The sequence below is a fragment of the Lepidochelys olivacea genome (genome assembly GCF_965140295.1).
Source record: "Lepidochelys olivacea isolate rLepOli2 genome assembly, chromosome: 16".
In the NCBI taxonomy this organism is placed as follows: Eukaryota; Metazoa; Chordata; order Testudines; family Cheloniidae; genus Lepidochelys; species Lepidochelys olivacea.
This window is the reverse complement of record NC_140426.1, coordinates 17,256,787-17,270,013: the sequence shown is the minus strand read 5'-3', so window position 1 is coordinate 17,270,013 and position 13,227 is coordinate 17,256,787. Positions and strand designations below refer to the sequence as shown.

The window sequence follows — 13,227 nt, the reverse complement described above, 5'->3', positions numbered from 1 at the left end:
TGAAAAACTCAAGGAGTTCACTCTATTAAGCTTAACAAAGAGGTTCAGGGATGACTTGATCACAGTCTATTAAATACCTACTTGGGGAAGACACATTTGATAACAGAGGGATCTTCAGTCTAGCAGACAAAGCTATCACAAGATCCACTGGCTGGAAGTTGAAACAAGGCACATTCACAGGGGAAATAAGGTGCAAAAGTTTTTAACAGTGAGGGTAGTGAACCGTTGGGACAACTTAACAGTGGTTGTGCTGGATTTCCCATCACTGGAATTTTTTCAAAGCAAGTTTGGATATTTTTCTAAAAGATTTGCTCTAGTTCAAGCAGGAATTAGTTCCGAGAAGTCTTGGGTCTGTCTTACGCAGGACATCAGACTAGATGATCACAGTGATCCCTTATGGCCTTACAATCTATGAAGCTGTAAAAGGAAAAACCGGGTTTTATGGAGGTGGAACATGGAATGAGCGCTTCTCGGCTCCTCCAGCGTCGCCTTTCATCCCAGGCAGGAAGCCCAGTCCTAACTTTCTGGCGATTCAGAACAGATGTCTGCCTGGCTGTTCACGGGGGGCTGGGAAAGGAGTGACCTCTCTTGGAAACAAGCTGCTCCTGTCTCCCTCTGCCCTTACCCCCACTGTTCCCTTAGGAATCAGTGGCCACAGCACGAACCTTCCACCCTGATGGCTTTGCAGGAGCGGTGCTATCGACTGCTTCCATTGGGAAATGCACCATTGCATGTCCCCCAAGAGTAGCCCAAGCTAAACAGACACACACTCTGACAGCTTTTGGCTGTTATTATTACTATTTATTATTTGTTTAGCTCCAACAATGACTCTCTGTAATCTCTTGTATTCAGAATGTGGATGGCAGGATATGAAAGAATGAAAATATTTGCGGAGGTGGCTAATTGCCAGGAGAGTTTATATAGCAGGGAAACCTTTTCAGTTTTATTTATAATAGAAGGCATAAGCCCTTACATTTTAACTGTTGAAAAAGTGGGACAGTTTTAGAATATCTGAAATATATGGGCCAGATCTTCAGTTGGTGGAAACTGGCGTCGCTCCACTGAAATCAGAGCTATGCTCCTTTACACCAGTTGAAAACCTATCCCATAGGAATTGATTCACCACCATGTTAGTTTAGTTTTACACCCTTGGAACTGCATTGAAGTCAATGGAGATACACACTAGTGTAAAACTGACGGAGAACATTGGTGACCCCGGCCCATAATACACAGCTTTAAATAAGGTTTAAGAGTAGCAGCTGTGTTAGTCTGTATTCGCAAAAAGAAAAGGAGTACTTGTGGCACCTTAGAGACTAACCAATTTATTTAAGCATAAGCTTTCGTGAGCTACAGCTCACTTCATCGGATGCTTTAAATAGGAAGCACAAGCTACCATACACCTTCAACTGTTGGTGACTACTTTGAATACCCAAGTGTTATTGGCTATATAGAATCCCATCTGTTTTTACATACCTGTGCAATTCATTTAATTCAACATATAACTCTGTGGAAAATAATGATTTTTCCCCAAGAGAAAAAAAAGGGGTTTGTTGTTACCACATTGGACTGGGAGCCAAAATTCTTGCGACCTACTCTCTGCTCTGCCACTGATTGACTGTGTGGCCTTGGGCAAGTTGCTTCACTTTTCTGTGCCTCGGTTTCCTCATCTGTGAGCTGGAGATCATAATACTGATGGTTGGCACAGGGGCTGAATGCAGCTCCACTAATTACTCTTCATAAAATCACAGATGGAAAGTGCTATAGAAGTGCAAAGACTTAGGATACAGTCTATGATCCTTTCACAGTTGTTTTGAGGCTGGACAAATGCAGCTGGCAAATGGCAGCATGGGAAAGGTGTTTTGCCAGTTTGGGACTCACATGCCTTCTGGATCACATTATCCCATTCAGTCGGCAGGGCCCTATGCAGTCTGTCCCCCCTTCGCCATAAACAAACCCCGCTTTCCAGTGCCCTGCCCCACTTCACTATGGGCCCAGCTATTTCTAGAAAGGTTCTTATCTGGTTCCCATCACCGCAGCGCCAGAGAAACTCACAGCTTTCAATGCATTTATCCTCACAGCACCTGAGAAGCAGGGAAGTGCTGTTATCCCCACTGTATAGATAGGGAGCTGAGGCATGCAGAGGCTAAGGGTACGTCTACACTGCAATCCAAGGGGCGACTGCAACATGCATACATGCACTAGCTTTTTTAGCCATACATGCATGGCTAAACATAGCAGTGAAGACGAGGGCGCAGAGGCTGTACAAGCCTGACCGGGACTCTGGGTACATACTTGCATGGTTGGCCCTTACGGGGGCATCTTCACCACTCCTTTTATCCACACTAACTAGTGTAAAGCCAGCATGGGAATGCCTAGGTGGGCTGCAGTCATCCCTCTAATTGCATGGGCCAAAGCCATAGAATCATAGAAACACAGGGTTAGAAGGGACCATCAGGGTCATCTAGTCCAACCCCCTGCCAAGATGCAGGTTACGCAAGGAATGGTGGAGTGGGGGACTCAGCCTGGCTCTCCTGAGTTTCAGACTAATGCCCCAACTACTGGGCCATCCTTCCTCCCACAGGTCCAGCTCACATTTTTAATCTCATCTATACATGTGTATAATGTTGCTCTCTCTCGGGGCAGGGGGGGGATAATCCTAGACGACCAGACCAGCCAACTCCCTCTTCACTTCAAGGGCCTTCTCTTTCCAGCAGCCCCTGCCACTCTGGGCCAGGCCCCTTGAAAGCAGAAGGTTCCCTGGGAAAGGGCGGTTCCGGTCGCGCTTACCCAGGTGCAGGGTGATGTTGACAGAGTTGGGGTGCTGTATCCCGAAGGCCATGGACTGGCTCTGCCACCAGGTGCTCTGCTCCTGGCTGTGGAAGTCGGTCAGGTAGGTGGGGTTGTGGTGGAGCAAGGGGTCTCCCGCGTCGCAGCGGTGGCACAGCTTGGTGGTGTCCCGGGCTCCCATCTGGAGGCAGTAATCCTCAGGCGGGGAGCCGCACGTGTTGGTCGCCCACACCTCCCTGCCGAACGCTGCATTTTCGAAGGCGGGCGTGCAGTGCTGTGCCCGCCCCCAAGGGTCGTAGCAGGAGTCCATGCCCCCTGCGGCAGGGTACGGCCCGAGGGACAGCAAGGCCAGGACACACAGACAAGGAGCCTGTGCCATGGCGAGCCTCAGAGGACACTGAGCTTCCTTCTCTCAGTCACAGCCTCTGGAGACTCTGGCAGGTCCCTCCTTTTTTGCCAGAGCAGCCCCGCTCTCGGATCCACTCGCTCCAGGTTCCATCTTGTGGATGCTGATGGAAATGCCAAAAAACTGGCTTATTTTTAAATCCAAGACAACGTATTCACCTTCTGTTGGCCCACGATTGACGCCAGGGTCTATGGAGGCTTCACTGGACGTGGAGTGACGGAAAGAGGCCACAGCCCCTCTTCTCTCCATGGCCTATAGATGCCAAGGGATACCCCAAAAGTGTCTGGCCCTGGCTGTGGTTGGGGCGCACCTAGAGCCTCAGCACATCCTTGGAAGCCCCTGTCCTGACCCACCCTTACCACCTCCATCCTGGTCTCACCACTGTGGGCCTTTGTGGCAAAGCACAAGGCCAGCCAGAGAATTCTGGGAAGGATTCTATAGGAGGGACCCCCCAAACCGGACTCATTTTACATAAAAGGCGTATGGGCCCCCGCTGTGGGAATAGGGCCCAGCAGTCTGTTCCCATCAGCCCAGCAATGGCTCTGTAATGTTTCACATCCGTCACATTTTCCAGGCTCTTTGCAAGAAGAGGGCTAGAAAGAAACTTTTCTTTTTTTTTACATGAAAACGGAGAGTCTCCCTCTATTTCTTATTGTGCCAAACTGAGGAGCAAGGGAGACCTTGGGTGTCACTGAGCACAATGCCTAGCTCTGCCTCGGCTCTCACACCCCCAACACTGTCAGTGCTCCCCAATCCTGACCAGGGGCACCCCTGCTGTTCCAGTTTGGGGCTCCCCGCATAGCTTTGCTTGCAGGGACCCCGTCACTCAGACACCATCTTTGCCCTAACCTCCAGCACCCTTGTTATTCAAGTGACGCCAACTGTGCTGAACTGTGTTTTACGATGGCCAGGCACTCTCCCATCGGGGACTGGGCTGAGTCGCCCAAACTCCTCCTCTCTGGTTCCCCGCAGGAAGGCAAGTTTGGGGTGCAGGACTCCAGGATCCCCATTCCCTCTTGTGCGACTGAGCAGAGCAGTCAGAGAGCTCCAAGGCCCCTTTCCCCAAGCACTTAAGGAAGCCTCCGGGCTCTGAGGAGTTGAGATAGCTTCTTCTTCTAGGGAGGCTCAGACTTGAAAAGTGTCTCCAGTAGGTGGCAGGGACAGACCATCATTAATCCCTGTCAAGCTACTAGCAGGGAAATGCTACTGGGGTGGGATGGAGGTGCTCAGAGGAACAATAGGTCACCCGAACGGGGAAGCAGGAGCCCAGCGGGGTTACAAGGAGCGCCAGGCCGTGATTCCCTGAGCAGCTTCTCAGGCAAAAAGAACATTTTGCTTCACTTGCCTTTGTGCTGCCCATTTCTGATGCGTTCCTCACCCAAGAGACCAGTTGAGGATTTAAAACCAAGAGCCGAAAGGGCTGAAGTGTGAGGGGTCTCAACCACAGAGCACCGGCCCTGAGGTGAATCAGAGTGGTGCCGTCCTGGCCAAACACTTGCTACTCAGCGCAGGCTGCGTGGGCATGGGACATCTGAGATTCAGATTGAGACCAGAAGAAGCATGGTATCCGTCAGACCCTTTGATGGTGTCCCCTGAATAGATATGTGGGCACAGTTGGCAACGGGCTTTGTTGCAAGGATAGGTTCCTGGGTTAGTGGTTCTGTTGTGTGGTATGTGGTTGTTGGTGAGTATTTGCTTCAGGTTGTGGGGGGTTGCCAACTGTGCCCACATATCTATTCAGGGGACACCATCATAGGGCCTAATAACATCAGCCACACTATCAGAGGCTCGTTCACCTGCACATCCACCAATGTGATATATGCCATCATGTGCCAGCAATGCCCCTCTGCCATGTACATTGGTCAAACTGGACAGTCTCTACGTAAAAGAATAAATGGACACAAATCAGATGTCAAGAATTATAACATTCATAAACCAGTCGGAGAACACTTCAATCTCTCTGGTCACGCAATCACAGACATGAAGGTCGCTATCTTACAACAAAAAAACTTCAAATCCAGACTCCAGCGAGAAACTGCTGAATTGGAATTAATTTGCGAATTGGATACTATTAATTTAGGCTTAAATAGAGACTGGGAGTGGTTAAGTCATTATGCAAGGTAGCCTATTTCCCCTTGTTTTTTCCTTACCCCCCCTCCCCCCAGACGTTCTGGTTAAACTTGGATTTAAACTTGGAGAGTGGTCAGTTCGGATGAGCTATTACCAGCAGGAGAGTGAGTTTGTGTGTGTGTGTGTGTGTGTGTTTCCGGGGCGGGGGGGGGGGGTGAGAAAGCCTGGATTTGTGCAGGAAATGGCCCACCTTGATTATCATACACATTGTGAAGAGAGTTGTCACTTTGGATAAGCTATTACCAGCAGCAGAGTGAGTTTGTGTGTGTGGGGGGGGGGGGCAGAGGGTGAGAAAACCTGGATTTGTGCTGGAAATGGCCCAACTTGATGATCACTTTAGATAAGCTATTACCAGCAGGACAGCGGGGTGGGAGGAGGTATTGTTTCATGGTCTCTGTGTGTATATAATGTCTTCTGCAGTTTCCACGGTATGCATCCGATGAAGTGAGCTGTAGCTCACGAAAGCTCATGCTCAAATAAATAGGTTAGTCTCTACGGTGCCACAAGTCCTCCTTCTCAGTCATGCAAATGCCTACCATAGAGGAGCTGCACTCACGTAACACAATCCTTGCACGGGAACAGCTTATTTTGGTTTACAAGTCTGGGTTCATTCTGGTGCACTGCGTGTCTGCTGAGGGTTTGCACTGGGGCATGGGCACCTACTTTGACTCAGCTACTCCTGTGGCTAAATCCACAATGGAGACGAGGCCCGAGACTTACCTCCAGAACCCAATGGTCCCCAGCTGCTGACTGAAAGGAGATGCTGGCCTCTGTCTGATTTGCTAGGAGCTTGTTTAGGCTTCCCCCACTCAGACTCACTCCATAATCCACAACAGGGAGCCTCTGGTCATTCTTTCAAGTTTTTTGTGGAAGAGTCCTACAGAATTTAACAGAGAGCAGTTATTTTATACAAGTCTTTGTGGCCCACGCTAGGATTCAATAGGATGGGTCACAAAATATGAAAAAAGTCTGCATTTTCTGTTGCATTCTATATGTTTTTAAGAGCAATTTCTATACACCCTCCTGGCTGTTAAATTCTATATGGCTTGCCATAATGGTGCTGATGAAGAAGTGGGTGCCGAGACACAGAGTAGCTGAGGACACGGACACTTGGATGGACACAGAGGCTTGGTTTGGTGCATGCCTCTGAACTGCTATCGGCCAGCGTAAGCCTCACCATGGGGAAATGACAGCATCAATTCAGTCCTGCTAAGAGAACTTCACTCCCAATGCCAACCACTTCACAACGCCTGACTCCCTGCAGCGAGGCAGGTGTGAGGCTGAGGCTGCGATTCCACCCTGAACAATCCTCCCACCCCAGCTGCCAGTATCCCCAAATGTTCTTTAGCTTTGGGGCACATATGTTGTGTCTTGTACCCTGGAATACACACAGCTCAACCTTTACCTCTAAATGTGTCCTAGGTCTATACACTATTCTACCAATGCACCTCAGTCACATCCAGCACCCACCTTCTCTGCTGAGGTTGCACAGTTCTGCCAATGCACCTCACCCCAGACCTGCTCAACCCCACTTATTCCATCCCAGCATCTCCACACAGCTCTGTCCATGCTCCTCATTCCAGCCACGGAGCACCCACAGCTAGTCTAGCCCTGGGCCTCCACGCTGCTTTGCCAAGACATCTCAGTCCCAGCCGACAACATCCAGCTATTACAGCCCCTCACCCGCCAGCTTGTCCCTTGCAGCTCAACCTTGATTTAACACCCCTTGCTATGCCAGGCCTAGACCCCCCCTCTCAGTTCTGCCAATACACCTCAGTCTCAACTTTCAAGAATAGGGTCAGGTGAGGGAAGGGAACTGGAGGTTGGCTGAAAGAGCATAGACTTGATGGAGCTGCTGCTAGCCCCTTCAAGGGCATGGGGCCAGGCACCCTCCCAAAGGAGATCAGGAAGTGTCCAGCTTTTTCCATCTTCAGGCCTCACTGCAAGATTCAACTCTTCACCCATGCGTTCCCTGAAGCACCAGAGCAGAAGAAAGCCCATTGGTGCACTCAGAAATAAATAGAAGCCGATGGCCAAGCCAAGAAGTAGGACAGAGAACAGACTGTCCCTTCTGGACAAGCTCTCCTTGCTTTTCTATAATCTGTTTCAGTTACCCACAGCAGTGCTCCCTGGTTAGAATAACTCGCCCTTAGAAGCTCTCTGGAAAGGTTCTTGAAACTTAGCCCTTATTTATAATTTAAACTCCCTCCCTCGCCTTTTCTTTTGTTCTTATTTATTTATTTAGGTCTCACAGCTTGCCTCTCAGCACTGGGGAGAGGGCACTGGAGACCAGCCGTGAATTACCAAGGTCTTAGGGAGTCCAAAAGCAGTTCCCACAGCACTGCAGTTTCAAAGCCTCATTAGCATGTATCGACCCAAGTTCTGACAGCTGCAACTGATTCCTCAAGGAAGGGAGAGTTCCCAGTGCTGAGAAACTTCACATCAGCTGCTCATGGCGAAATGGCCTGTAGCAAAGCAGCTGATGTTTCCCCGTGCTCCATTTTTTCCCCTTTAAATAAAGTCATTTTCCTCCTATGGATTTTGGGGAGGGGGGAGGAGCAGGGGGGGAGGGGGAGAATGGGATTGTTGGTGAGCATGAATTCTCCACAGAAAGGAAAGGAAGGAACCATTTCCTTCGGGGCTGGAGCTGTTCAAAGTACATTGCTAGGGGGCTTCTGGCCCCAGGGAATTGAGGCAAGGGAACCGCTAGGAGATCAGATGGGGTGGGGTGGAAGCTGAGGGAAAGGGAGGGCAGGGGAGGATGAGGGAAGTTGGGGTGTGTGGGGATCATGGTGCGGTGGGATGGGAGGAGACACGATCATGGGGGGAAGGACGATGGTTTGGGGTGAGACTGAGGGGGCTGGGAGAACATGGGGTAAACTGAGTACAGTGATGTGGGGTAAGGTGGGGCCGAGGAGGGGTGGGTGAGTTGAGCTGAGGGGAAGCAGGGCAGAGAGGTATGAGGAGCCAGGCCAGCGGTTTCGGGGAAGGAGGCCGAACAGGCAGGGGGTTTTCTCCGACCCTCTCTCTCTAGCACATTCTCATTCCAACAGCTTCTTCTCTCGTGGCCAGTGCTGGGACGGGCCTTCTGACCCCCACTGCATGGGGCCAGCTAACTGACTGGCACAGCGCGCCCTAAGAGCAGAGCTGGGGGCTGTCCCATTTCCAGCCCCCCAGAATGAGCACACCCTACACGCTCCCAGACTCAGCTGTGACACATCCTCCATGGAGCACAGCCTTGGTCAACCTGCGCTCTCTGCTGTGCGCATGAAGCCCCAACACGGGCATCTGCCTCCCCCCTCCACCTCGGTCCTCCCCTCTACACCCAGCTCTGCGGAGCCCGGCCCTTCAGCCAGGCCGTGGTATAGACTGGTCTGCACACAGACTGCAGGAGAGAGGCTCTGAGCTGAGCGGCCACGCTCAGGGAGGGAGGATGGCTAGGAAACCAGAGCGTAAGAACTGAGCTGAAGAGAATCTGACACTTTACCCACCCACTGCTTATTATCAATGCCACCCAGCCCGGGCAGGACCTGGGAGAAATGACACAAAATATAAAAGCTGGCCAGCTAGAAGTGGGCAGTGCAAGAGCCCTGGGGCGGTGGAGATTGCTGCCGGGTGCCCTGAGGGAAGAGAATCTGAGATGAAGAGAAGGGGCAGGGAAGAACTACTTCTCTCTCTTCTTCGCATGACTCTGGATATTTGGGAACAAATTTTGCAGTTTATCAGGGCCTCTGGGTGTGCTTTGTGCTCTCTCAGGCTGGCACATTATTGCCAAACAGAGCTGCCTGGGTCCAGGATGGGATGGGGAAGGCTCCCCCACGTAATAAAAAAAGCAGGGAAGAGAAATGCAAACTGCCTGTCAAGCAGCTGCAGCATCAAGAAGGGGCCTCTGCCAGGGAGTCACTGACACCATGGGCACTTCAGAAGGAAAGCTCTGCCCCGGTGTGACGATGTGACGCAGCAGGGAGAGGGGAGTGTTGACCTGGGAATGTGCCCTGGGGATGGGAGACCTGAGAGCCTGTCACCTGAGGTAACACCTCTGCCCAGGAATGTGAACAGAGGCTGCAGGAGAGAGCCTGCTGGGGGGGTTTAGTTTGCAGTTTGGGGCTGGGTGGAGGAACACAGGGAACCCCAGGGCTGGGGTCTAAGTTCTCTGCTCCCCCAGAAGGACTTGACTGAGGGGTCCTATTTGTACCCACAAGCTCTGTTTTGGACTGTGTTCCTGTTGTCCAATAAACCTTCTGTTTTACTGGCTGGCTGAAAGTCTCAGTGAATCCCAGGAAGAGGGGTGCAGGGCCTGGACTCCCCCATACTCCGCGATGACTGGTGGTAGCGGTGGGATGTACTGCAGCCCATGAACGGTGCTTCCTGCAGTAAGTGACTGGGGAACAGTAAAACGAAGGGGGATTGACGGGGACCAGGCGTGCTGAAGATTCAGAGAGAGACACTTTCAGTTTCAGGGGGCGGTTAACCCCTGGGAGTGTGTGACCAGAGAGAAGGACTTTTGCAGTAACAGGGTCCCCCGGGGGATTGCAGTGAGCGGTCCCAGGGGTGGAGGAGTCTGCAGCTCGGTGACCTCAAGAAGGACTTGCACACGAGGGGTTTTTCCTGGAAACTGTAGAAAGCTGCCCAGGCCTGTGAGTGGCCAGCAGGGAGATGTACGCTAAATGCCTTAAGAGTGACCTGGTGGAGCTGCGCATTGGGAGGTCCACCAAGGAACAGCTGATTGCCCAGTTGGAGGAGAGGGATCGCTTGGATGACCCGATCCCTGTCCCGGAGGGAAGCCGCCCGGCGGACGCAGCGTGGGCCCTGGGGCCTGACCAGGCTGGGAGGGGTCAGACTGCTGCCGAGGACATCCCGAGACCCTTCCTACCTATGCCTGGGGGAGGGGTTGGGGGAAGCCCGGTGAATACCGAGGGCACCCTGACCCCGGCAGCCAGCAGGGGATCCTCCCAGCGGAGCTCCCCATCCCTGGGGCGGATGCGGCTGGAATGGGAGAGGGAGATGAAAATGAGGGAGCTGGAGGATCATGAAAAACAATGTCAACATGAGCAGGAGGAGAAGGAGCGGGAACGTCAGGAGAAGGAGCGGGAACGTAGGCATGAGCAGGAGGAGAAGGAGAAACAAAGACAGCATGAATTGGAGCTGGCCAGGCTGAGGAGCAGTGGGGCCCCGGCTGTGGTGAGTGAGGGGGGACCCAAGACTGCAAGGAGCTTTGATAAGTGCTTCCTGGCCCAGCGGAAAGAGGGGGAGGACATAGATAGCTTCCTGACTGCCTTTGAGAATGTCTGCGAGATGCACAGGGTTGACCCTGCAGACAGGCTCCAGTTTCTCACTCCCTTACTGGACCCCAAAGCCGTGGAGGTGTACAGCCGAATGAAAGGGCTGGAGGCAGGGGACTATGAACTGTTCAAACAGGCCCTGCTGCATGAGTTTGGGCTGACCCCTGAGATGTACCGGAGAAGGTTCCGGAGTCAGCGTAAAACGCCTGAGATCACATACCTACAACTGGTCAACCGAATGCAGGGGTATGCCCGCAAGTGGACGGCTGGGGCCCAAGCTAAAGAGGACCTGCTTGACCTAATTGTACTGGAGCAACTGTATGAACAGTGCCCATCCGACCTGAGGCTGTGGTTGGTAGACAGAAAACTAAACCCCCCCAGCAGGCTCTCTCCTGCAGCCTCTGTTCACATTCCTGGGCAGAGGTGTTATCTCCCTCTCCCGGCTCAGGTGACAGGCTCTCAGGTCTCCCATCCCCGGGGCACATTCCCCGGTCAACACTCCCCTCTCCCTGCTGCGTCACATGTCACATCGTCACACCAGGAGCCCCTGAAGCCTGCAGCGGTAGCAGCCAGAGAGCTGCCCTTGGCTGGAACAAGGAAGAGCTGCTGAAGATGAGCACCCAGCCCTGTGTCCAGTGCTGTCCAGAAGTGATGGGCACAGGCTGTCGAGCTGCTCTCTTCCTTGCCCCTGCAGCTGCTCCAGGCCCAGTTGGAAGTGTGCACAAACCTTCTGTGATCAGTGAGCCTGGTCCTCCTTTATGAATGGTCCAAACATCCACTCCTTTACCCACTTTGTCTTCTGCAAAGCACTAGGGAGACCGAAAGAGCAGCTCATGGTGACAGTTCTGGACTGGGATTCAGGAGATTTTGGTTCAATTCCCAGCTCTGCTGTAGACCTGCTGTGTAACCTTGGGCAAGTCTCTGCATCTGTTCCCCTGCTAAAAATTGGAAGTGATAATCCTTCCTCTCTCCCACCATTCATCTGTGGTGCCTAGCTTGCTTGTAAGCTCTTTGGAACCGGGTTTTTTTTACTGTGTATTTGTACAGAGTCTAAACAATGGGGCAGGGATCTTGGTTGGGCCCTCTAGGCACTGCATAATACATATAATAGCAGAAGAAGGACATTTTTGGGATACCTGCCAGTACAACGGCTGGGCAGTGAGAGTTGTTGCTAACCATGGATCAGTGGCTGGTGGTGATGGCCGTTTGTGGACTCAGGCGAAGACGACATTACTGATTTAGTTTTACGGGGATACACAGATGAACAAGAACCAGTTAGCCAGGCCAATGCTTGTGTTGAGATCTGTTTTACTTTATCCAGAAAAGGTGCTAGATTAGAGTGACCAGACAGCAAATGTGAAAAATCGGGACATGGGGTGGGGGGGCAGTAATAGGAGCCTATATAAGAAAAAGACCTAAAAATTGGGACTGTACCTATAAAATCGGGACATCTGGTCACCCTATGCTAGATGAGAATCTGAATGAGAAACCATTGCAAAGCAGGTAGGCAAAGAGGCAAGTGCCAGGGCTGTTCACAATGACGGCGGTGAAGGATGCATCTTGCTCAATGGCATAACAGCCGGACTTGTACTGAGTACAAAAGGCAGTGTCGTTCACCCATGCAGATCCAAAGGGAGCAGAACATAAAGGCCTTTATTAAGGCCCACTCTACTACTACTGGATAAGTATGGCTGGACTAGACTTACACTGGAAGTGACTGGAGGTTCTATCAGCAGCAGGTCTGTACGATTTGCAGCAATAGGTTGTCACAGCTGGCCAAGAGAAAGGAAAACTTTGACATGGCTGAAAGTGCGTGATGATTTATCGTTGCCACTGCTGACTGACAGTCTGGCAAGGGACCACGGAAGTGTCCTGGAACGTGCTTCATGGCTCGTCAGACACACTCCGGTTGGCACCCTGGCAGAGAACTGTTAACACGTTCCCAGAATGGGCTTTGTCAGGCACTGGTTGATTGATTGGCATGCTGGCAAGAGGCAGAATCTTTTACATGTCCCAGAGAGAACTCCACTGTTTGTCAGGATCCGGCAGACACTTGGAGAGAGAGAGCATTTCCAGAGACCCCTTTTTGCCAGGATCCTGCTACAGTTATAGGTCACAGAAAAAGCAGCGGAGTTAGCACACAGCTTGGTAATCAGCAGAGCAGTTTGCCCTGTTGCAAGAGGAGTTCCTGCCAGGTGACTCCACTTTGGATGCTAACCGAGAGGTCATAAGAACAGCCCTACTGGGTCAGACCAGAGGTCCATCTAGCCCAGTGTCCTGTCTTCCGACAGCGGCCAATGCCAGGTGCCCCAGAGAGAATGAATAGAACAGGGAATCATCAAATGATCCATCCCCTGCTGCCCATTCCCCGCTTCTGGCAAACAGAACCTAGGAGCACCATCCCTGCCCATCCTGGCTAATAGCCATTGACAGACTATCCTCCATGAATTGATCTAGTTGGTTTTTGAACCCTGTTATAGGTCTGTGCTGGATTACTGCAGCAGGGGCCCCTCTATGAAGCATGGCAAAATTGTTCACCTGCTTTCCGCAGGGGTATTCGTGTCATGCCTGGGAGTAAACTCCCTGGAGCGCGTGCTCCTGTTTTCAGTCAGCGATCACACT

General features: G+C 51.9%; 1 protein-coding gene across 1 annotated transcript in view; it reads right to left on the bottom strand.

Moving 5' to 3' along the window:
• The window catches only part of LAMC3 (laminin subunit gamma 3), a 45,150-nt gene extending 41,973 nt beyond the window's left edge, over positions 1 to 3,177 (bottom strand). The window contains exon 1 of the mRNA XM_084650452.1: positions 2,788 to 3,177. Within this exon, the coding sequence (XP_084506578.1) occupies positions 2,788 to 3,166 (379 nt within the window). The 5' untranslated portion in view covers positions 3,167 to 3,177. The remainder of the gene's footprint in view (positions 1 to 2,787) is intronic.
• Positions 3,178 to 13,227: the final 10,050 nt, after the last annotated feature.